This window comes from Eupeodes corollae, chromosome 1 (assembly GCF_945859685.1).
Source record: "Eupeodes corollae chromosome 1, idEupCoro1.1, whole genome shotgun sequence".
In the NCBI taxonomy this organism is placed as follows: domain Eukaryota; kingdom Metazoa; phylum Arthropoda; class Insecta; order Diptera; family Syrphidae; genus Eupeodes; species Eupeodes corollae.
In genome coordinates this window covers 130,780,198-130,806,963 of record NC_079147.1, presented here as the reverse complement: position 1 = coordinate 130,806,963, position 26,766 = coordinate 130,780,198, and the positions used below count along the sequence as shown (strand labels likewise).

At 31.0% G+C, this 26,766-nt stretch overlaps 1 protein-coding gene across 5 annotated transcripts; it reads right to left on the bottom strand.

Moving 5' to 3' along the window:
- Nucleotides 1-107: 107 nt before the first annotated feature.
- On the bottom strand, nt 108-26,269 carry LOC129953550 (putative epidermal cell surface receptor). Of its 5 annotated transcripts, XM_056066797.1 has the most exons (10): nt 26,055-26,269; nt 25,375-25,820; nt 17,304-18,625; nt 15,131-15,332; nt 11,301-11,939; nt 11,047-11,244; nt 7,562-8,128; nt 2,721-3,752; nt 518-745; nt 108-456 (listed from the first exon to the last, which is right to left on the bottom strand). In XM_056066797.1, exons 2-10 carry the CDS (start codon nt 25,550-25,552, stop codon nt 449-451), a joined length of 4,374 nt encoding a protein of 1,457 aa, XP_055922772.1. In that variant the 5' UTR covers nt 25,553-25,820; nt 26,055-26,269; the 3' UTR covers nt 108-448. The 5 variants fall into 5 exon arrangements, with proteins under 5 accessions (XP_055922772.1, XP_055922770.1, XP_055922781.1 ...); XM_056066795.1 differs by having other exon boundaries at nt 25,375-26,269; XM_056066806.1 differs by having other exon boundaries at nt 7,562-8,077; nt 25,375-26,269.
- Between the last annotated feature and the right edge of the window lie 497 nt (nt 26,270-26,766).

Sequence of the window (26,766 nt, the reverse complement as noted above, 5' to 3'; positions counted from 1 at the left end):
CACACATGTTTAAAATAATGTTTATAAAGCACATGATTTTTGTCATAATTATTTATTTTTTATATTTTATAAAATTTTTCATATATCTACAATATAAGAAGTTGAACTCAATTTAAAATAGGATTTATTTATACTCGTATATACTTTTTTACATGTAGTCTGTTAAGGCAGTTATGATTTAAAAGCAAACCAACAGTTTAAATGTTATAATTTAAACTAATCTTTAAATATTTAACACATTTCGTTATTGTCTGCATACACAATTAAAGTATTTAAAAAAAAAAAAACACATACATTTAAAACTTATTCTGAAAAACTGGAGAAACAAATGCTTATTATTTATCAATTTTACTTTTCAATAATAACAAAAAACGATACAAAACTAAATACATATTATATACTTGTATTTACAAAATCCTTTGTCGGATCGCTAAGAAGTTTAAATCCGCTAAAGATCTGAAATTCAAAAAAAATATTTTTATAAATTCAATTAGTAGGAACTTTTGATTAAATATACTCATGGTTTCTTGTTGAATCTCAACCTTGTAGGATGGATTATCATAAGCAGCATCACTTTTTCTTGGTGGTGTAATAGTTGCTGTTTGATGAACTCTTCTTCTAGTGAGTATTAAAAGCAGGACTAGATTTGACATAATAGCAAGAGCAGCAATTACTGACACAACTACTAGTAGTCCATAGTAATCGCCAACAGATGGGTCCCCAACACTGGCTGTTGAAAGTTTATCTAAAATTCAACATGAAAAATAAAGCTGTTAAATCAAATCTATTGAAGATGCACAAAACTATTTTATAATTTTCCTTTTAAGATGGCATGTTTCCTGACTATTGGGATCTTAACTTTTTAGTTAATATCCAAATCAACTAAATACAAATTATTTTCTTTGAACAAAATATACTGTCTTCTGTCAAAAAGGCGTTGTCACGAGGAACTCTGCTAAGTGTTTAGGTTTTCTAAAATATTAAACTCTTGCTTGTTCAGTTCAATAATCCAGTTCTTAAAAGTTGGTCTAATTTCACTTGTCTTTATATCAAGGCACCACCGATAACTATCTTGTGACAAAGCAGGGGAAGAAAAAGATGGAATAATAGATCTACTTGACCGAGGACTAATCAGTTATTACACCATAAGTAGTCCATATTCAAGCCCTACGCATATGGTACAGAAAATTAATGGTTCCTGGAGACTTTGCATTGACTACAAATAGTTTAACCTATCACTGGTTTCCGGGATAGCAATGATAAATGATGTTTTTTTCACTGGTTTATAAAACGTCATCAAACACTTTTGAACGAAGAAGATATCAATAAAACTGAAAAGCAGAAAACCAACATCATTTTCGCCAGGTGTTCTGGCATTTGGAATGGAACGCACTATCCATTTAAGTCTGTAAGTGCAAGTTTGCCCAGAAAGAAGTCGATTTATTAGACAATCACATCAATAAAACTACAACAAATCACTACAAAAAACAGTCATTAAATTCCGCAGATTTTTGAGTATGATTAACTATGACAGGAGAAGTATACCAAATGCAGTAAGCATAATGTTACCCATGAATAGTTAAATCATGGAATCAAACTCCAAGCCAATTTAATTTTTCTCAAGAAAACTCTTGAATTCGCAGTAAAAGAATAGTATTTACAGCATTTTGAAATAAAGAATCTTTAAAACTGAATACTTTTTTTTAGGAAAACATCATTATAAATTTGCATTAGCATAATTTTCTAATGTACCTCCCTTGAACAATAACATATTATGTCCCTATGATAATTCATAAGACTTTGAAATATTAAAAACAAAAACAACATAAATGGTATCTTCTTATTTTATCATTCTCTGTTTCTATATATAGTATTAAAAGATACAGTATTGACAATACAGCATTTTGAGACACAGTATTTTGAAATATAGAATATTAACCATACAGTATCGAACGGAATCATACAAAATGTTGACCATAAAGTATTTTAAAATACAACATTTCGATCCGCTCCTAACAAACCGCTGAAAAAAGCATTCAGCAAAAAGTTTAAAAAAAAACTTTCTGATCATCAATCGAGACAACTTGACTTCAATTTTCTACGCAAATTATTTAGGTGATGGGGGAAGAGAACGTGCTACAATATGCGTTATTTAGTATTAATGTAATTAATATGCCAACAGTTTTTGTCCCAAAAACTAGTCAACAAGAACAAACGGAACGAAGAGTTAAATGAAATGATTAAATATTAAAAAGATTGCTCAAAATGCAAGAAATTAAAATGAGTTATGATGTACAAATTTACAGGAACATATATACTAAAATCACTTAGAGCTTTTAACATAGTTTACAATCTTTCTCATCTCAGTGGTAGACGTACTTCAAAATTCCAAATAGAAAATGTGCATTGAAATGGTCCCGAAAACTAAAGAGACACAATTAATTGGGAGCAGAACATATCAAAGTTCCTGGAAACAGTTTCGACCATATACTTTTAGCCATTACAATGCTACCTGATTATAAAGAATTTAAATGCTTTTATTTGACCAAAGTTAAATTTCTTTTCAGAACTATATTAGAGCCAGAGAAGTAGAAGAAAAAAAACAAACACATACATACATACATACATAAAATTCAAATGAAATGAGTTGTGTTTTTTTAAGAATGAGTTTCATATTGGTAAGTTATTATAGCAAGGAATTTTTGAACAAAAAAACTCACCAGTTTTAGCAGGAGGGATGGAAACTCCAGGTTTGGTTACAAAGTTAACAACATTGCTTTTTTTTATGTTCCCACTTGTGAGATACATTTCAAGCCAGAGGCGATATTTAGTACCCGACTTAAGATTCATAATCAAATTTCCAGTAGAAGAATCACTTTTAGATATTTTAAACACGCTGGAATCTTCTTTACCAGAATCACTCTGATAAATTATTCTATAAATATTAACGTATTTATCTTCCGGGAAAGGTACACCATTCCAAAGAACTTCAACAGAAGTTGATTTCACTTTAGTAACATTGACAGTCACATTAAATGCAAACATATCAACATTTGGAGGGGTGCGTAGTTTTACTACATTCCCAGCTCTAAGCTCAGCACCGTGCCCTGCCAATGGGATGTAAAATAAAGCAATTTCATATCCAGTATCGGGTTTTAAATTTTCTATTTTGTATGAAGAAAGTGTCCTATGAATTGGTGGCGTTGAATCATAAACCATTTCAGTGAGCTCTTTATACTTTAATTGAAGTCCGTCGATATATTCCAATTCTTCATTTGACAGCTTATTCCAACTCATTTGCAACCAAGTTGAATTTACGGAACTGATTTTCAATTCGGGATCTTCAAAATTGTTTAAGGTATATTCAAAATCTGGTCTGTAATCTGAGATTGGTGGAGGTGGTGTAATTGTACGATCGGGTGGTGTGTGAACTATGTAAATTTGACTGGACGGCTGTGAATTTAAATCCTTCAAAATAAGTTTTATGATTACTTTGTACATAGAATTTGGCTCTAGATTTGGTAAATCAAATTCAAGTTGAGAAGTGGCAATAAGATCTTCTGGTGGTGCAAATACTTGGGACTCCCAAGTTGATGTATCGTTATTAGAACTGTTTGTATAACGTAGTTCAACTCTACCATGCAAATTCACATACGCTTCTGGTACAGTAAATACTATGCGAACTTTCCGTGAATCAATAGCTTCAAGAGTAATAACTTTTAAATCTGATTGGAGATTATTTGAAGAAAGACCTGAAAGAAAAAATACTTTTTATTTATAATTTTTGTAGACATTTTTTGTAGAATCGATATAAGATCATCATAATTATATCAAAAATGATTAAAATTTAAAAGTTTTATTGTTAAGTATAAAAGAATAAATTTATTTATATAATCTAAAACATTAAAATGAAATTCCTGGGAATTAATAAGTTTATAAAATGTACATATGTTAAATTGTATGGTTCTAGAAATAAACACATATTATACTTGTATATAAATAAATATATATTTGGATTCTTTCAATCTCTTAATAACATATTTTTCATCGACCACTTGAAAGTATCAAGGAAAACACTCCAACTATTGACTTAAATATACCTTTTGTTCAAAACTAGCAAAATACTTCAAGAAATTTGGTATTAGTGAAATAAGGCTGTATTAATTTATATAATAAGACCAACTTATTTTACCAAAGGGAAATAATCCAGCATTACGGTAAGTAAACAGTAAATTGTTGGGCACTTTATAGGATTTAGGGTAAGTGCAATGTTAATTCTTCTGCATTTAAAAAATCTGGAATTAAATTATATAAATTTGTTGCAGTGCTACTTCGTTAGATCGTCCCTAGGTAATACAATTTTTGAACACTATATAAATTTTGAAATGTCTAGCTATAATATATTTTGTTGCTAAGCTGCTTCAATGAGATTGTGTGTTCTATGCTCTTGTTCCAAGACATCAGCAACCTATATTAAATTCTAGACAAATTAGTTGTAGCTTTACGCATCTTAACCATTTCATTCATCAGGTATTTCATCGTTTTTTAGATTTTATGACCAAGCCATCAAGTTTTACTGATGTCATGATCGTGCCAATTCCTTCAGTTTATTGGTTATGCTTTTGAATTCGCCTACGTGAATTCCATGTGATGTAGTTTTCTCTTTTAAGAAGAGGTCTTAGGCCATGGATTAGGGGATTTGGGTAAAACTTATACAATTATCTTTGGGGCTACAAAAAAAACTGGATATTGAATTTAATATCAAAGTAAAATGTGTAATGCGTTCAGTATCTTTCTATCTTAAAGCAAACGAACTTTGTCTTAGATGCAATCAATATTTGGAGCTCTAGTTAAAAAATCAGAAAGAACTATTCCAATAGAGAGGTTAGGTTAGATTGTGTAAGGTTAAAGAGGCTTTATGGAACAGAGTAAGATGTACTTATGCCAGTAGTTGGCCCATTGTGATGCCACATCTTTAGGCTTTATGCTGATCTCAATGAAAACATTTGCAGTTGCTTACGAAACGTAAAAGACTAGTGATGTTAGCGTGTCTAAAATAGTTTTGATCGATTTAGAAGAACTCCATTAGGTAGGTCTTACTTCTTTGACCTGGAGAAGAGCAGGTACAAATGCACCTGAGATGTTTTCTCCTCTTTCTCGTCCATACAGATTCTTCAAAAGTATTTTCAGAATACATCTAGCCGCTTGGAGTGCGTGCGGTAGATAAAGTTATGACGCCAATTATCGAGCTTATACAATCTTTTAAGAGAATTAGTCAAATTGAGCGCTTTGAATCTAAAGTACACGTTACGTTTCTAATTTAGTTTTTTGTCTAAAATAAGACCCAGACATTAAGCTTTTTAAATATATACCAGTAGTTTCTGTGGCATGATAGTTAGTGCGTTGGACTGTCCTGCCCGAGGTCTTGTACCTTATTATTTATCAATTTAACTCCTGTACTTGTTCAAAGCCAGTTCGTACTAGGATGAGCATTTTAAGTTTAATACTTCTGGCTCCCTTATTTATGTTTTCGCGTTCAAGTAACTTAAATATCGCTACTCCAACTTTGTTCTGTCAGGAATATTTTTTTGTAAGTTTAAAATTAATTATCCTGAAGAAATAATAAAAATAATATAAACAATATAAACAATATACAACTCAGAAAAAACTATATGGGCCAAATTGATACATATCAAACTATACCAAGTTTGTGTGTGATAAATGATGTAAGAAAAATACTTGACAAACTACCAGTTGTTCTGGGATCTCTCAAAAAACCCAATGGACATTGGACAGAATCCTTTAGCAACTAGTTTCTAGTAATCGCTCACTTTACAGATTGAACCCCTAATGAAAGCACTCGATGGAATCATTCTCATAGTTCTCTTTGTCAGTTTACCTAATTTCGGACGTTCTGTCAAGTATAGAGATTCTTTTTTTAACCGAACATTGAGAACGTGGAATGCTTTACATATCACTATAGTTTTTGTAAGAGACTTGAACAATAAACATTAAAATTAAAAATAAAACACCCTTTATACTTGAAGTTCATTATGTAACAAACAAGAATATATAATTATGTACGAAAATCTTTTCTAAGTACGGTATTATGCTCATACTGTATCATCGTATTTTTAAAAAAAGTCTCCAAATATTTTTTCGTTAATTGTAGGCATTAATGTAAACTAAGAGATCACTGATATAGAATAAAGCAATTGTTGAAACCAGACGTAGCTTGTGACTTCTTTTTTTGTACGTTAAAGCTTAATTCTAAATTGTTTTTTTGCATTAAGCTTACTTCTTATTGAAGGAATATTTTGTTGGATCGAATAATATGGCCTATATTTTGGTATTTAAAACTTTAAGACCAATGTGCAACCAGTTTTTCCTCTTTAATCCTTAACTATTTTCCTTAAGATCGAACAATGTTTAAATTTTAAACATGTTAAAAGTATTAATGACCCCTTAAATGACCGTGAATTGTAAAAAAAAAGTAAGCACCAACTACTTAACACCCCGTTTAAACTTCAGCAAGTCCTTTACAACCTCCTTTCCTAATAGAGAGGATTGGTTAACCAACAAACCTATGAACCACACGGACCGAATCGCGGGACCCACTTTTTTCGCCTTCACTACAACAACAAAATCACTATACAAGGTATAAAGACACGTATACACTTATCTATTATGCAGTGTATTCGGTAAGTAATTTGAGAATCAATTCAGCGGTAATGTAAATACTTAGTTGCTAGTTACTTAGCAAATACTTAGTTTCACTACAACACATTTCTTGCCGACACACAATTGAAATACCTGATGAGTTGCAAATCGTTGATCAGCTACGGACAGCATGTTTTTTATATTAATACATTATTTTTACAATTAAAACGTTTACAAACTGTCATAATGCGCTATCAAGACATAAAATATACTCATTTTTAATATTGATAAGTTGTTGTTAGAGGAATAAGAAAAAAATTGTTAATTAGTCTTGAAAGCTATGTTAATGAAAAAAACTTCCACCACCAAATAAAACATGTTAAGGTTTTTTATCTGATAAAAACACTATTTACTATAAATCTGTTCGATTCAAATTAGCAGTACAGGTTTTATATATAAGAGAGCTTCTTGTGTTTTGGCATTTAATTTGAAATATTGTCTCTGAAATAAAAAACGGAACCACTGAAATTGTTATATTTCAATGCGCAGTGAACAAATCGTTAACGTTCACTTGAAATTGATGTGATTCAGTTTTGCGTTTCGTTGTTTAATAATTCAAGTTCTTCAAAAGACACAAGTGCAGAGATTAAGCAGTTATTTCATTTGGTATTTTTAAACTTTTATAACAAAGAAATTATAATAAACATATGGTAACCCAGGCGAATTACACTAATTGATAATGATATTTATGGTAATCGTAAGAGAGTTTTTAAATGGCCATAGTTTATTGAAATCTATAATACTAAGAGTATCCTATCTTCCCTGTACTGTAAATTTAAATGGAAAAGAGTATGTATACATATTGTGATTATAAGACAAACTGAAATGATAGAGTCTCAACCTGTTTGAGTTTTAAGTCCATGGTGTGGTTTGGAAGCAGATGACGGAAGTGTGTCGTGGCCTCTTAGATAGTCAATGTCTTGTCCTTCAAAAACTATAACTGGTGCTGCCAATCCTAACATCTGTTGATGGTCAGTAGCCGCAGATGTAAAGCCCGGATATTGACCATAGCTTATTTGGCTTGGATTGTTTTGATGAAAATGTTGTAAGATATGCTCTATACTGACTTCATTTGGATTAAGAATGCCTTTGTTTTCCCCAACAGTGTTATAATTTTCACTTTGCGGCTTTTCTTGGGGAATGTAATTTGGTTCATACGTATTAAAATATCCTAAACCAGGCTGAGGTCGAAGTTTCTGATCATATGGATTGTCATAAGTACTTCTAATAGGGACGGAAGTTCCACTATTCTGGCTGACATATTTATCGTCATGTGGGAATACTGCATTTTGTTTCTTTAATTTTTCATCTTGATCATTTTTGTTCACGTAATTTTTTTTATTCGGCAATTTTCCATCTATTGTCGGGTAAAATGCATGTGCTACATTTAAGTTGATTTCCTTTGTATCTTCATTGAAATGTTTAGATGTCACGATTTTAGGAAATGATAATGAAGGATGATGTTCCGAGAATAATGTGATTTAAAATAGATAAAAAGAGAATAATTTCAAGAAAACTATGAAAATATGAAAATTATAATTATGTTTGCATAAGCTTTACTTATATTAAAAGAATGATTACATGAACTTTGTGCGTTATAAAAAGTTATTTAATAAGTGGGGTTAAATATTTGTATGCTGTTTTTATTTATATAAATCTCCTAGTTATCAATTTCCTTATTGCCAGTTGAAAGTTAGCTTGGTCAATCTTTGTTGGTTTTTTGCTTCTGGTACAGGGGCCCCTTGTTATTTTCATTAAAAATCGATAATAAAAATGAAAACTTGCAAAACAAGTACAATTATCGTTTTGTTCGCGTGATAATGTTTCAAATATTATGTATGGTAGAATGATTTAAGTGCAAGCTTCTGCAATAATTCCAATTGAACAAATTAAATTACTATCGATAGTTAAATCTGTAAGCGTTGTTCGATTTTGAATAAAAGGAAGGTAGGTAATAATTCGATTTAGGGTCTTGAACCCCTAGAAATAATGCTGACCAACAAGCGGCAACCTGACAACCTCTAATATCAAACATTTCTTTGACTTACTCGTATATGTATGTCTTCACAAAATAGACACTTTTTATACTTTAGTGTTAATATTAACAAATATATAAGATTCAATTCTTGTTTTTAAGTTTTTAATTGAATAGTTATTCAAAATTTTTATGATTTGAATTTTGCAAGTATTATTTCAATCAAAATGTTCTTAACGCCAAACTGAATATTGTAAGGCGATGCGATGAAAAGTTGTTTATCCCAAATCATAAAAGTTTTAGAGAAACGACCGTCTTAACCTACTATAGGCGGTTTCTTACTCAACCTGCCCACAAACGCTTTTTATTATCAATGAACTCTTAAGTGACCATCATCAAAGAAACAATTCTCTGGCCTAATTAATAATTAAAGTTTCCGACCTCGAGCGATGAAAGCAACAAGTGCAAAAATAAGAAAACCCGTACAAATTTCGCGCTTTTTTCGCTTATTAGAATTTTTTACTCTGAAGGGTAATTTTTTGAACACAATCACGTTTTACGTTTCTAAGGCAAATAAATAAACTAGAATTTGAGCCTAAAGTTGTGTCTGTAGATCTAACGGTTTTCAAAATAGAGTTGTTCAAAAAGTAGCTAAAAAAGGTATTTTTTCACAAAAATCCGATGAAAATTCAACAATAGAATATTTGTCATAAGGTACATCAAAACTTTGGAGTTAGAAGATTGGGCCAACAAATGAAGAAACCTATATCTCCCTAGTAAGGTTTTAGGGGTATTTTCAAATTCTCATAGGAAGTAGTAGAAATGTCACTCCAGAAGTCTTAGGAACAATCCCTGCCTGTGAAACGGTAACTGCCTCTTGCAAACTGCAGGTTCCCTCTAGCTCTTCCATGCTTTGCACACAGGAATGCTTAAGAGTTGTAACCTGAGGTACCTAATTTTTTTTTTTATTGTTTTAAGCTCCCTAAAGTGATTTATTTTTGTGCGTATGTACTTTTTTATTAATTTTGTTATACATATAACACAGGCAGAAGCAGAAAGGACTTTTAAAAAAAATGTGTGGGCGGTTTTAATACATCAAACAGCTATAGAACAAACAATTGAATGCTTTGCAAAAAATTGACAATTATGTTTTTTTGTCCCAAATTTTGGTAACTTTTGCAAACGATCAGTCAAACTGCGTTTTTAGAATTTTCAGAATCGACAGTCGGTCAACTACCCTCCGCTTTTTGTAATTGTTAATAAAAAACACCGTAACTGTACTAATTTGTTCAAAAGTTGTATAAACTTGTACAAACGATGGAATAAAGAAATAATAATAGTATAGTCACGTTTGTAAGAGGCATATGCTTAGAGCACGAACTGTAAACTTTAAAGCCTCATCGAGTTTTAGAAGGCGTCGGATAGATCTTTAGTTCGTAGGGCACAAACTTTAAGACTTATTCATAGGTTCACTTAAAATAGTAATTATTACTAAGCAAACCGACGTTTGAATTAAATATACTCCGTGAAAAAGTCCGTGTAATCATTATAAGTTATCAAACCACCCAGAACCCACAATAACTCAATACAAATTGTAAGAGCATTACTTCATTTTTGATTTTTGAGATTTTGGGTTTTCAGGATAGTAGATGTTCGGGGTTTTGGAGTTTCAAATTTTGAGATTTTCTCTTTCTCCCTACGAAGTTATCTAAACTAATGATCTGGTTCCAGAACCTTACATATATGTACAGTACATATGTATAGTTTTGAATTCGTTAATCACATTTACAAAAATGGTAAAATACATTTAAAACTTGATTTTGAGTGTTAATCTTTTCATATAAAGAAAAAAATTTAAGACTATAATCCACAAATATTACATTGTTCAATTAAATGTCCGTTAGAAGCCTGCTTGAAAAATTTAAGACAAAATCTACAGGATTAGTGCATATGGAAAAAGAATGTAAACCAGAAGCACACAAAAAAACAACTTATTTAAATATTCATTGCCAAATTTTACAAAGTGTGATTCAAAAAAAGTGTTGGCAACAGTATAAATATTAAATATGATATATTTAGATACTACAAGCGAAACTAACTTTGGGAAATGAACCCGTAATACGGGTATCCCAGTTAATTGCTTAGACAAGGCCCAAAATCGAAGTAGATTGATATTAATATAATATTATTACTACATTAAAAAGATATGAAGTGGTAATTTTCTTCCTTAACTCAAGTGCATAAAAAGATGTTTTCATTCACTTATTCAGCAAATCGGTTTAAATGTAGGTAGATACTCGTAACATTAAAGATGTTATGAAGGGGCAATATTGTTTTATTTTAAGAATTACCATTTGAAGTGGGTAAGGGCACTTTTGCAGCTGATGGAGCACATGCCCAGTGCTTACAACATTCATCCTCAGGTATTGGGAGAAGCCTTGCTAGAGATTTATGGCAAGGTAAATCATCTGGTGGTAATGCTAACACTAGTGGACAGGCTGGGCGGCATTCAACTCTACCATTTTCACAATAGCAGTGTTGTTCACATCCTACAATTTTACAAATTATTATAAAAGCTTATGAATAAAAAGTTAAAATATCCCACCTGTCAAATTTGATGGAATTTGTGACCAGTTATCGAACTTATGGTCCTTGTAGTTACAAGTTCCATTATCAACGCATCGCATTTTTTCCGGACAACATTTTGGAGCGATTGCCCGAAACGAAGCAGGCTCTGGTTCCCAACGTAAACAGTGTGGATCAATCACATCTAATCCGAAGCTTGATGGACATTCAAGTTTGGCACAATGAACACCTTCTTTAGTACATATACAGAGAGCATCACATCCATCGTGGAACTGTTGTCCAACCTTATAGCTTATTCCTTTTGTGACACATAAGTCTGTTAATTGTGAGTCTTCATTAGGTGACAAAGAATTTTCAATCCCAGAATGAGGTGGCGATGGAGTTTGCTCGTGATCATCTAATGTCACATCGCAAAGCTCAAGCTGGCAGCAAATATCTTTTGGGTCCTTCACTAAAACACACTTTTCCAAACGGGTGTGATTTCGCTCAGCACATCTAGGGCGGCAGTTCATTTTGCCACCTTCATCACAGTGGCATATTTCATCACAACCAATTTCAAGACGTTCACGAAATTTGTAAGTTCCTCCGTTGAAATGGCATTCAATAGGTGATGGCGTTATTTGAGGCTTAATTACGTCTGAGTCTATAAAGAGAGCAACTAACAACTTTAAAGTGGTGATTTGGTTTTATTTTAACATTATTGTTGTCCATGTGCAGATACAAACAGTGTCGGCCTAACAAAAGTATTATTTTTGGTTTAATAATATCTTAGGTTAAATTTTTTTATATCTTTCTATTAATTACTACATTCACGATAATGACAATTTAAACAAATAATTTGTTAGCTATGCAATAAGATAAACTAATATTTATTGTATGTACTATATCGCTTTTTGTCTCGCCAAAACTAAAGCCACTTTTTAGAAAAGATCGTATTGTAATAATAATCGGTATTTAATTTTAAATATGTTGTGATCAAACTTTTTTATGGAATCTGTACAAGAAATGGTCGTTTATTTTATTGCATAGCTATGAATTGTTTATTGTGAATGTAGTAAGAAGCACATTTAGTAATGAAAAGGTATTAAAAAACATTCAAACTAAGAAATTACACACCAAACATAAAAATTAAACAAATTAAGTTACTTAAGTCTTGGTCGGAACTGTATGTATTGTACTGAACTATTTTCTCTGGTCCTTTGTATAGGAAACATAAAACTTTCAAATGCCGAAAGAAAAATTCAAGTTTTGCAGTGTAAAAGTCTTTGATTTAGTTATTTTATATTTAAACTCTACGGTGAAGTGAAAAGGTTCAACGTATTTTTAAATTAACTTTCTCTCTTTAAAAATAATGCAATTATACATCTGAGTTAAACATAATCAAATTATATGATTTATGAGTAGGTTTACCGAAAAAACCTTAAATTTCGTTGAATCGCATTGCCGTTGGTGATTTCCACTTAGGAATTTGTCGGCCAATAAATAAAATTTGTCGATAAGTAAGCTAGATCCCAGTAAGATCCTGAAATTAAATTCATCGTTTCTGGAAAATCTTAGGAAATCGTAAAATCATGTTCAAAACTGAAATGTTTTAATTTTATATTGCCAATATAATTCGCTTTGGGCGAATACTAATTATTAATATAAATAAAAATAAATTGGGTGGCGCAACAGTCTTTTGGGAACCAGGGCCTAGTGACTTACAACTCTCAACCATTTCTGTGTGCGAGTACTGTTGTCAGGAATTATTATTATAAAGGGTTGAAATTTTCAGTATATCATTATTTTGATGTTTCCAAAAAATTTGCGAAGAAAAGTAAAGTCGAAAAAAAGCATCCTTATCATCGAAAAAAAAGCACCCTTATCATCACACTAAGTTTTGTATATGTGTTCGGAGAAATTTACATTTTTAATTACATATAGGAACTGTTGTTCAAATTTTGCATTCGCAAGAAATTTTAATCTCAAGATTTAAATTAAACATGTCATTATGATATCAGAAAATTCGAAAAACGTGGGTTCTTCAATTCCGTTCGTCCAACTGTCTGTCTAATCTCACCCCTACGGCCTTATCAAAAATAACAGAGTAGCCTTCATAAAAAATTTTTAGTGAAAAATTCGAGTATATTCGAATTTAATTAAAAACTAATGGATTGATTTTTGTGATATTTTCTCTAACATTTAGTTTCTTAACTTGGTGTCCTTCAATATAGAATTATTCATATTTTCTTTTCTATTGCTTAAAAAGCGTATCTCCCATAGAACAGTTGCCAATATATTGTACATATACATATATAATACTGTGTCTAAATAATATTTGATGATCAAATATATACATTTTTTGGATTTTAAAACATGCATTTTTTTCAAAATCCGATATCCTGAAAACGGTCCAATTTTGGTTTACCAAACAACTTTAAAATGTTTATTAACATTACGAGCACATTAACACGCACGTTAACACACATTTTTGATTCAACGCGTTGACTCTTTTCTGTGACCATTGGGATACGATGACTCATTTTTGGGATAATCAGTCATCCTAAGCGTGGGGCCTCGTATGAGGACAAATTCTGTCAATGCGTTGATGAGTACATTGAGTACATCACGTTGACACACACACTTTGCCCCTTTTTCGTCATCGTGCAATTTTGACACTTCACAGTTTTCAAAAAGTAGTTAGCTTATAGTAAGCGTCAAACTACGATCAGAGGCTCCTCTTAAGTACATTTGTTAGTAGGTAGTAAGCAAAATATTGAAACTACAAAATACGAAACATAATTTATATTCAACATGAACTATTTGAGAACAAAAAATAAAATATAGACGTTTACAATAGTGGAACACTGGTTCTAAATCGATACTGGTTATTATTTTTAAATCACAATGGAGCTTCGAATTCACGTTCTTCCCATAGTTAATTCTATGGAAGTGAATATGTATAAAATTAATTAAAATTAAATGAATTCTATGGAAGTGAATATGTATAAAAATAAATAAACACAATGATGATCTCCAACGCGGTAGTTGAAATGTATACAAAATAATAAATATGTAAGGTGCATCGATTTCACCATTATTGAGTTGATACAAAATTATTAAGTCATTTTTAACCCTCCTTGGATGGATGGAGAGATTGCATTGCTACCATGTTTTCTGCATTGCTACCATGTTTTCTTTCATATAAGCAGAATTTTGGTAAGCACCTTTATGACATCGTGGTAAACAACGTGTGAAAATTCGCTATCTGTATAATGTACGCGTCAAGTATTATTGAGTTAAAAGTTTACGAAATTGGCCTTTATTTTAATATCTCGCTTTGTGTGAGTCGTACAGTAGAGTCCTTTTTAAACTAATATTTTATACATACAATTTGTCAGATGTAAAAATCATGTGTCAGGAAAAACTTTGGTAAAATGCACCTTGAGGCGCCAATATACTGCGTATTTATCAGTGTAATTGGTAAGAAACAAGTCTAGAGCAATTTCTACTCGTTCGATAAGTAGACTTAGTAAGGTGATTAAACTCTACAAATATTTCAGCACACATTTCTTATGATTTTGTTAGTCCTGAATGTGGAAGCCAAGAATAATGAACATTGTTCTCGCGATTCTCGATTTTTTATAGGACACTTTTTCCAATCGTGTCTCACCCGTTTTTATATTGCATCTTGATTTTACTCAATCAATGTTCTGATTCTTTATTTCTCACATAACAAATGCTTCTGACTTTTATATACAAATGATGATAAATTTGAATTGTAAGTCAGTTCAAATGAAAATGATACAGAAAAGCATTCACATTAGTATATGAATAAGATGTTAACGTAAATATAAAAACTACTTATACCATTAGCTGGATTTGCTTCCATTGTAGTACATTGCATTATTGAACAGCACTCATCTTCTTCAAATGGAGCCTCGTGGCAATTGGCTTTTTCGAATACGGTCCCACGTTTGAAGGAAACTCCCGAGCATCTAGGTTTACAGATCCATTCACCGCGATTGCAAGTGCATCTTTCGTTGCATCCACGATCCATTGTTTCCCCATTCTAAAAATAAATAAGACTTTGAACTTGTAGTAAATAATATAAAGCGGGATAAAATCTTTAATATCGTTGCTTATACTCTGTGCAATGAATATGTGCAGTACATGCCTTATGGCAGAGCTATACTCTGCACAAGGGTGCCTGCTGCATCCCAAACTATCTCAAATCCCCTTAAATTTTAAATTTCACCACTGATCATTTGCTTTTTTTCGTAATATTTAACTGTAGCTGACAACATGGCACGTTGACACAACTAAGAAACCGTTGACGCAACTAACAAATTTTATGATTTTTTAAGACGGAAGCTGTTAAAAAAACTGAGGATATATTTTCTATAGCAGATTGAACTTTCTTCAATTGTTCGAAGGAAAATAAAATCAAAGGCTATAACTCACCACCAAACCTGAACTCCAGAATAGTATAGATGAAAGGCAAATACTGTATACTCCCTGTACTGCATATTCAAATTGAACAGAGTATGGCATAGCATCCCAACAATTTCCTTAGTTGTATATCTATACTATAATTTTTTGTTTGACAGACAATTTTTACGAAAATTAAAACAACCTTTTGAAACAAAAATAACAGCTGCTAATGACAAAAGTGCCATTTTAGAAATGTCATTCAAATCTACCTCGAAGCAGGCCACTGTTTCTTTGGGCTAAGAAAGCAGTTGAGTAGTAAAGCCTTCTCTCGAGTGATCAAAGTATCTCTATATAAAACTCTCATCATCCCCGTCCCGCTAAACGGTGCAAAAGCATGGACTTTGACTAGCTGCCGAAGGAACCTAGGGATTAGCTCCGGCTCCTCATCAATTTCATCATTAATAAGTTGACGAAGAAAAAATAAGTCATTATATATATATGCCTTTGGTGGAGAAATTGCATTTGAAGAAGCTGAATACAATGTTCATGGGGAGGCAGATCATAAATAAAAAAAATATAAATTTGTCCTCATATGACCTTTTTTATGTTAAGATTTGATCCACGATAAGAAAAATGGTTGAAATCCAAGAGCTTTAAGCTTGAATAAAGTAATTCAGTAATTCAGTTAGTCAAAAGAAACGGTTGATCTTTTTACACGGATTCATGTTGCTAAAAAAATGCTTTATTCTCACAAACAACTTCTTCAAAAGGTTTAGGAATGCAAAAAAGTTTTGCAATGGGACTGTAGTTTGTTCTATTAGCCCTGATACTTTTCTTAAATTTTGGTGTAAGAAATTGCTTTTTTCGAACACTGGGAAATGTTCCTGTTTTTTAGAAATAGCTTGAATTTGAACGTAAATGGTTCAACTAAAGCATTTATAAACTTCTATCGAGGGAATACCATCGAGACCGGCTAAGCAGTCATGAGTCAAGAGGGGGTAGTATAACAGAAAACCATTTAAGTCTCTTTTATGAAATAATAATATTGTTTTTTTAAAGTAAAACTTATACAAGGCTCCGGAAAACTTAAATATGAAAATCGAAAACTATAAGAACGTCAAATGTAAAAAGCTGTTTAAGGTAAGTTTTTAAATCTTTTAGCTAAAACCCTAAAAATGAATAGTCTTTCGCAAAGCATAATTCTACCCAATTAGAAAATAATATTTCAAGGTTTTATTTGTATTTTGATTGAAATTCCTAACCAACATAGTAAAGTTTTAACGTTTAACTTCAATTGAAAGTAAAGAAAAAGAATTATGAAGCTGAAAATTGCTGCATTTTTGTTTTGTTGTCTCTGTTTACAAATGCAGAATTCTAAATGTATCAATGATATAGGAAAATTTCAAAAAAAAATTAAATACTGGGCACACAATGATAAACAACATTAGATACACATAAAAAAGCTAAATCGGAACTGGACAAAATTGGTTTGTGTTTGTGTTTAAAATTTGTCAATATCATTGATAGTTTTCGAGGTCTGAAACTAAAAAAGAACTCGAATGCAGCGATCTTCAACTTCATACAAAATTGTATTTAACATTTAATTTACTTTGTAATTTTTGCCATCTTCCAAACATTCTCTGCTCGTTGAATCAACAGCCTTGCTTGCATTGGTAATTTTATCTTGTTGGATTTCATAATCTTCATGTGATTTTATTTGCAGATTCTTATCATAATAACTGAGATCATGATTTTTTCCAATTTCATAATCTTCATGTGGCTCCAGTGCTAAATGGTCTTCATCATTACCCATTTTAACCCTGTGTCCATTGAAATCTAAATCTTCTGTATCCATGCTTACATCACTCAAGTCCATATCAGAATTCAGATTCTCGTAGTTTCTTCCTTCATAATTTTTTTCTGTTGTCACAAAATTAAAATTTGGATTTCTATTATCAAAAGTATTGAATTCATCTTCAGCATTTACTCGTTCCTCAACAACTGTTGGCGCCTGTTTTGAGTATAAATCATCTGCATCAAGACTCTTAATGTCACTGGAACGTCCTTGCGTTTTATAGAATGTCTCTTCCTGATTTTCCGACGATAAATTCATTGATCTTCCTTTAAGTGCATCAACCAAAACATTTACTTCTTTCTTGGCACTTTTTGTAGGGAAAGGGCTATTTTCTTTTGTAACGTTTTCCTGCAAGGCATCTTTAGGAGGCGATACTGTTGTTTCTGTTGTAAGGTCTAATGTAGTCGGGGTTACTGCTATTGAATTATCAATTTTTTCACTAGTAACTCCTTGTAAAACTTGCATATCGACTAAGTTCTCAACTTGTGATGAATTGGCATTATCCTGTGAGTTAATTGAAGGCATTTTCTCCTCAATTCTATTTATGGTTGATTCGGTATTCATCAAAGTTTGAAAGTCGGTATTGTTGTTGGATAGTTGAGTTTGCTCTATATGACTAGTCATTGTTGTTTGTTCTTCATCAACATTATAATCAGTTGTGGAAATTAAACCAATTTCGAATATGTTATTTTCAGTCCCAGGAATATCAACGGAATTGTTTCCTGTTTTCACATCAGAATCGGTAGTATCACTGTACATGGGCGTGGTGGGTTGTGATTCTGTGCTTGTCGTAATGGGCATTGCCGTGGTCTCTGTTTCAACTTCATTGCTGTTGTGGTTGTGTACGGTTATTGCAGAAGAGTTTTCTGATGAGTATTTTTCTGGAGTTTGATCTACTAAGGATGATTTATAACTATTAAGTGGAATAACTGAAAGTAAAGGTTCAATAAGCTTATGTGTTGTCGCATTGAAAATTGTGTCGAGATTTTCTGTTGAATCTGTCGAATCTTCAACAGTCGAAAATATTGTTGTATCTTCTGCAACTGTGGTTGATTCCGGTGAAATCGTATTTGTATCTGAAAATAATTGAAAATATTGCATATTAATTTTTTATACGCGTAGCTTAGTCAAATAAATATGAAAAAGAATATTTAATATTGATGTACTAATAATTAAAAAAAAGTTCGTTTTTTTGTGAAAAAACTTCAGTTATCTTTTAAAGTTATAATTGTGTTTATAATACTATTGGTTAACAGACAAGGTACAGTAATTAAATCAATTGTGATCAGTCAAAGATTTGCCAAAGTTTTAAAACCAAATGGAAGAAGATCTATTTGAGATTCAAAACAAATGCTTTTGCAGGCATATTGTACACATGTTCTCCCAATTTAGGGACCAGTTATAGCTATCTTTGAAATCAATATTTGACGGTGTTTCCCTTTGATTAAAAACCAAAATAATCGATCGGAAATCACACAAATATTTTTGTTGAAAAAAAGTGGAATTGCGCATTTACTTTCCTCTAAAAATGTATTTTTTTATTTTCCGGGCGGAAATTCCTTTTCCTAAACAGCTGATATTTTTATGTTCAAAAGTGAAAAAAATTGTTACACTGATTTGTGTTCCAATTTCACACAATTCCAATGGCAGGTTTCTCTCACCAAAAATTTGTCGGTGGATTCCAACCAGGACATTTTTTTCAATGACAGACATTTTTAATGGTCGCTATAAACGACGTGTCCAAAAAACTTCAATAATTGTTGTCAATGATTAAAACCAATGATACCTATAACTGGGGCCTTATGCAAACAAAAAAAACTATTTATTATAACAGCCTACTCGGCACTCCTAACTTAAACTAGAAACAAATTATGGCAATAGGTATAAGATAATTAGTCCAGTATTTCATATTTTTCGGTTACGAGTTTATGATGTGGGTCGATATCAAATTAATGTAAGTGTTGCCGTCGTTTTTCAATCCTTGCTTTTGTATGTCAATAATTTTTTCTGAAAAATAAGACCCCCAATACCTGTGCTATTTTCAGATACTTTTGGCTCAGTCTTCTCACTCTAGAGTTATGATATATGTATACCTAAATAGTGAAATCATGGCTGACGTATGTAGTACCCTTGGCGTGATGGTTATTGTGTAGAACTGTCGTGCTAGAAGTCTTGGGTTTAATTCCAACCTGTGCCATGTTTAGTTTTGTTTAAATGGGTACTGCCCTTTGCGAGGAATTGACAAATTGACTTGTTATGAAAAATGCTTTCTAAAATTAGCAGTTCGGATTTAGCTTAAAACTGTGGGTCCAATTCAACCCTGAAAACATTACTCGCACACAGTTGAGAATTGTAAGTCACTAGGCCCTAGATCTCCACATAATTTATTGAATTTTTATTTATGAACCATGGTTGACATGGCTTTTGGAAAATTCAAGTATGCAACATCAGTTTAATAGACATTTTGATTCTTCACGATCACATTGGAGCAAGACTCCATCGACTCGTGGAACCGTGTTGATAGGAAAAAAGCAATTTTGTATTTGCTTTCAATATTACCTAACCTAAATAATTTGTAATGCCAAATAGTTGAGGACTTCCAGAGGCTTGAAAAAATAGCCCCCCAAATCGATAAGTTAAATAGATAACGCAATGGACGAACAGACGAAAGATATAAAATGTCTTACAATATAAGGGGGTATTTTATCCAGACCGAAAAATAATGAATCCTTAATTGTTAGTAACAACTATAAAGCTGATTTTATAATTTCCAAGGAGGATATCCATCACCAAATCGATTAAAAGCTACAAATTTGAATCTTAAAATTTTAAGAATCATGACCAATTGTGCTCTTTAAAAATCATGACCAATTATAAGCTACGTTTAGCTGTATCAAATTGTTTAGGAAAAGGAAATCATTTTTACATTGAACCTCGCTTCAAACAGTTTAAGTATAATCACCTTAAAAAAAAGTGCAATCCCGTCCCCTCTTGTATTAGGATCAAAAGTGTAGAAGGACGAAGGGTGCTTTTTTTATCTAATAGACAAGCCCATTGACGAATGCCCTTGGTATTAAAAACTATTCGGCTGATAAAATTAGAAATTTGTTCATCCTAAATGTGGAGACAATTATTCATCGCAATTACACAAAATATTTATCTTTCAAAACACGTCTACCTGACTCAGTTTTTCATGTCATCATTTTACTAACAGAAACTTGGCTGCATATTGCTACTCTTTACTCGGAGCTTTTAGATGCCTTTTTCGAATCTTCAGATGGGATCTTCATGTAAACGACATTTCTGAAACAGTAGGAGGAATTCTTCTTGTCATCAAAGACTCGTATACATGCTAATAATTAATCTTGTATCTGGACATTTATGTATAATATCGACCTACGTACATACCTCCAAGTTTTAACAATGGCAGTTACGTTAATAGTTAATACGCTCTTTTGGGAATTAGAATGTAGGTGAATTCAACTTACCTAATCATAGGAAAAGATCGATATCGTTCTGCTTAAGATATTGCCTTCAATTTAAATATACCTTCTACCAATCACAATTATTCTAATGGCAAACTTGAATTTAACTTTAACACGTGTAATTTTTTTAATTTGTTTGAATTGTTACATTTCATCCACTCGACCTAATTATTTTTAAATTTAAATATTAATGATATATATTATAACGTTTTTCATAATACTTTGACTGATTCAATAACAAATATTCTCTTCAAAAAAAAAACTAAAAAAAACTCGCAAGCACCAGAATGATCAAAAATTTGCAACTGTAAGAAAAAACTTGCAGGTACCCGGACACTATGTCAAATTCAACCATCATCTAGACATGAACCAAAAATGAAAAATTAAATTTGCCAGCTATTTCAAGAAGCGTTCGATGAATCAAACAAATCTTATTCCTCTGCTTTTTCTATTTTAAATTTTTAACATGGAAATAAGTGAACATTCTGCTGCACAAATGATAATAAAACTAGACGAGTGTTTTAGACTTCACCGAGATGATGTGCTTTCCTCTATTTTTAAAAAATGCGTTTCTTAATTGTTGTACCATTAATATGTTCTCTTTAAAACGTCTTTAAAAAGTGTCAGTGCATAGAAAGGACCTACAACTGAAATTATGAACTACCGACCTATTACTTAGCCATCAGCGATACCTAAACTGTTTCAGTTCATGCTATGTAAAGTCTTTTCTTTTCTTTTAGAACTGTAATGAACCAGCATACAAATAAATTAGGTCCGTCAAGAACTAGGGACTATTGGCTTACAACTTTCAACCATTTCTGTGTGCGAGTAATGTTGTTGGGATGGCGGGGATCACAGTTTCTAGCCGAATCCAAACGGCTAATTTGAAAGCACTTTTTATGACAAGAATTACTTTTGAATGATTGGTAAAATTTGTACCCCCATGATATATGATATATGAAACAACTTTAGAAGGCAGAGGCAGTCATTGAACCCTAGATTTTTGGCGTGCTACTCACTAACCACCAGGACACGGCTACTATCAGCACATGGCTTTGTTAATAAACGTTCTAATGGTACTAATTAATTTAATTGCACGTCCTTTTATTTAAAAGTTTTTAAGAAACGTGAAAAAGTAGATTGTGTATGATCTGATTTTAGTAAAGTGTTTGATAAGTTGACAAAACTAAACAATAAAAAGAGGCTGGGATGCGACCCACACTGATAACTTCCCATCCCGTCTGTCGATTTGTCTTGCTTTAAAGTTTGTCTATATGTACTCGTATCAATTTTTACCAAATTTGCGTACTATTTTTTGTAGATTTTATTTTTTATGAAAAAACCGACTGTTGGATTTTTATATAAAAATTAATGAATATTGAAAACAATATTTTCTGTGAAATAAGCTAATATTTTTAATTTTTGAAAAGCTATTTGAGCCGAAAGTAAATTTTTACCAAGTTTTAGTATTGTTTTTTTTTAGAGTTAGATATTTTGTAAAAAAAAACTGTCAATTCGAATTTTTTAAAAATTTTACCAAATGTTGAAAACAATATTTCTTATAAGATAAAATTAGTTTGAAGCCAATATTTAAAATTTTTGAAGAGATATTTGAGTCGAAAATCAATTTTTACCAAATGTATAAAACATTTTGTTTTTAGGTTTTTATTTCTTGTAAGAAAACTGTCAATTCGATTTTTCACAAAATGTGTCCTAATGTTGAAAACAATATTTCCTATAAGAAAAAATTACTTAGAAGCTATTATCTCAAAGCTTTTAAAAGATATTTGAGCCGAAAATCATTTTTTACCAACTTTTGTTAATTTTTTTTTCGGTTCTTAATTTTTTGTAAAAAAACTGCCAATTCGATTTTTTTCAAACTTTAACTGAATGTTGACAACAAAAAATTTTTTTTGAAAGATTAAAGTAAATTAAAGCCAATATCTCAAAGTTTTGAAAAGATATTTGAGTCGAAAATCAATTTTTACCATTTTTTATACATTTTTTTTAGGTTTTTATTTTTTTGTAAAAAACTGTCAATTCGATTTTTTTCAACAATATTTCTCATGAGATAAAATAAACTTGAAACCTTAATTTCAAGTTTTTGAAAAGATATTTGAATCGATATTCAATTTTTACGAACTTTGAGTATTGTTTTTTTTAGATTTCAATTTTTTATAAAAAAAACTGTCAATTAGATTTTTCTCAAAATTTTATCAGATGTCAAAAACATTATTCTTCGTTGCACAAAATTGTTTTAGAGATGAAATCATATTTCAGTCGTAAAATTTTGGAGGTGACAATTTTTTTTTTAAGTTTTATTGATTTATAAAAAAACCGTAATATTGATTTTTTTCAAAAATATACCTGTTTGGTATCACGTTATATATATTATATAAAATTTAATTCAAGTCTCTAGCGTTTTTGGTTCGTAAGATATTTGGGGTTAACCAAAATTTTCACCTTTTTTTCAAACTGCTATGGTAAAAAAACCACCCACGCAATTTTCTTGAGAGCCCTTTCTGCATCTTTCTGCCTTATTATCTGTATAAAAAATTTATTTGAAGTTGATATCTCTTCTGGTTCTTGAGCTATGGAGGACGAAAAAAACATCGCGAACGTACGGACGTATGGACGTACGGACGTACGAACGTACGTACACACGCACGCACAGACATCTTTCTAAAAATCTTTTATTTCGACTCTATGGACCTTGAAACGTCGAGAAATGAAATCGGACCCATTACAATAACTTCCTATGAGAAGTTAATAAAACAATATTTTTTGAACTGTTTCGTTAAGGTTTTAACGACTATTTTTTTAAAACGGATATCATCATACTTAAAAAATAGACAATATAGTGTAATATTTCGTAATCATGTCTAGAAATGGTGGAGGTAGATTCTCAAGAATCGAGGCATTACCATAGGCATCCTTTTAAAGTTACAAGTATCTTTGTATTCTGATAACATCCAACCTAAATATGGCAAAACATTTCAAAAATAAACTATCAGAAGCCAAACGGGCTGTCAGTTCAACTGTAACAGTTGTATTAAAAACAAATGTATAACCCTTATTCTATTCTTCTATATGCTTCACACATTTGGTAATAAGGATATTTTTAGCCCGTACGTTTATTTAGTTTGTCCCAAATTACACCAAACTATATATAGATTCACCCAAAGACAGGATATTCGCCTATTATTTTGAGAAATGTCAGCTAAGAATTACCTGAGGACATATGATAGAAAAAAGCTAGTATTGTATTACTGATAAATCATGGAATTAATCCAGTTAAACTCGTGCCTCATTAATCGGACCTTCCTACTTTATGAGACCTTTGCAACCTCCGTGAAGGAAGGATGTATTTCATTTTGTTGGGGTATGCCAAATACATATTAGCGAAATACGAACAATTTATTTTGGAGTAAATATGTTGAAAAATTAGCTCTGATAGATATTTTAAATGGTGACAACGGTTGGGATAAAGTTTGTATATATACCACAAAAGCTCTAAAGGCAACGAGTGCGAGGAGATTTTTAGAAAACAAAAGTTAGTATAAGTAATTAAATTTAACATTTTATTAATTTTTATTACAAAAACTAAATTAATAATAATAATAATAAATAGATAAAACGTGAACCTGGTAGACGGCTTTCTGCCAAAATTCAAAGACTTTCTGACTAAAAACAAATGTTGTATTATGTTGTTTAAACAACGATAAATAAAAAGCCAACTAAACTAAATTATAACTTTAAGTAGAGTGATTGTGTTGGAAGATTTATTTGGGATGGATGGTCTATGTTTCATATGTCATGCCGAAGGATCTAACCAATCGAAATAGTAGGAAGTAAATTAAAAACTTAGACAAAATTGGTTTGAAAAAAAAACGTTGTTGTTTTTACCTTTTAACTTTAATTTAAAAATTTCTTTTTAACTGAGACGATGGAAAAAACAACAACGATAAAGAAAAAAAGATTACTCATGAATGGATTACTACCTTTTTTGCAGATTAATTTATTCCACCATTTGAAACCCGTTTAAGACTTGTTACCCATGATATTCCATTTTGAAACGTAGGCAGTAATTTCAACCGATTTGTATTTTGTTTCTTTTATAAATAGCAAAAATATTATTTATGCATTGAATATGTAATTTTAACTGCAAATGTTTTATCTCTGATAAAGTAAAACATATAAATAGAAACAATAATTTAGTTTAATTCATTACTTGCTATCATAACTTTTATGTAAGCATATTTGTTCAACAAGTTTCAGGTGTATTTGTTTTAGCCAAACCAAATACAAATAATGAAATCCCAATTGAAATATGTACTCACCATTTTCTAAATCAGTGGAGAAAATATGCAACAAATTAGGTGTTGTTGAGATAGATTCAGTCACTGTTAAACCGGATCCAAGATCTGCATTGTCAGCAGCTACATATCCAAGCAGAAGTAATCCAAAAGTTATGACTACGAATTCGCTTTTTTTTCTTTTGTTAGAACACATGTTCATGTTTTTGTTTTAAAATAAATAAATAACTGGTTTAAAATATTGCCTTCGTGTACCTGTTTACTATTATTTAAAACTTTAAAAATTTTCTATTTTCACTTTGTATTTCTAGACAAAACATATTTTTCTTTTTGACCGGTTATATAAACTTATACGGTCACACAAGTTTAGAAAGTATTAATTCTGTTTTTCTTTCGTTTGACAAGAATGGCAACTCCCTTTACATTTTGAAATAATAATATTTTTTTTAATATACATATATTCGTATGCTCTAAAAGAAAAGACGAAGCAGAAAGGAAAATGTATTAATTAATGTTAATGTACATACTTGAGTATGTATATACATATACATGTAATCAATAACTTTATCAAATAAATTGTTATTTAAGGATTGAAGTTAATGCATTCACATGAACACTTGTTTTTCAAAAATATATACAAAAAAAATATAAGTTATTATTGATCAATTGGTGTTTTATTTTGGGTCACGGAAATATTAACGCACCATTGACTTGCACCGCGATCGGATCGTCGTCACTGAACAGGGTACGAATTCCAACTAAATATAATTAGTTTGGTATAGAAATGTATGGAGGTCGTTGGCGGATAGGTAAGATAGATTGTTGCTAGATTTTGTCCTCTTTGGTATCTTGTTTTCTTGTTATTTAAAAACCAGACACGTAGAAAAAAAGTCGACAAAATACAACCATTCAAATCATCCTAAATGTAGTTAATAAAGTAAAATAAAAAAATATAATTTACTTATACCAAAATACATGTTTTAAAATAGAGATGTTGAGTTATCACAACTTAACCGATATTGAAATGAAAACTTTAATTAAAGAACTAGCTTAGCTTAAGGTGCATTGTACTACATTTTCTTGGAAATTAATTAACAATTATACTTGATCACATAAGCATACCAAAAAAACAGTATGGCAAAAAACTTGCTTTGTGTACGAGTATAAGCGAATAATTTAAAATATACTTTATTTGGCCGCAGCTGTTCACATATGCAATTTTAAATAAATAATTTTATATTATTTATTTAGTTATTATTTCAATACATTTTTTATAGCACACCCTGTTGTAGTAAGAAAACTGAGATTGAAGTATGCATACATACGCAACAAAGAGCGAAATACCATTCGAATTTTTACTGCATATAAACTTCTCTCAAAACAAGTTTTCTGCTCAGGTCTTTCGTTTTCATTGAT

Excerpts from the sequence above, each read along its gene's own strand:
- LOC129953550 (XM_056066795.1), bottom strand. The coding sequence starts at position 25,552 with ATGAACATGTGTTCTAACAAAAGAAAAAAAAGCGAATTCGTAGTCATA. Across the intron at positions 18,626-25,374 it reads CTCCACTGATTTAGAAAATG|ATACAAATACGATTTCACCG; the intron begins GTGAGTACATAT and ends AATTATTTTCAG. Across the intron at positions 11,940-15,130 it reads GGAAGCAAATCCAGCTAATG|TTGCTCTCTTTATAGACTCA; the intron begins GTATAAGTAGTT and ends TAAAGTTGTTAG.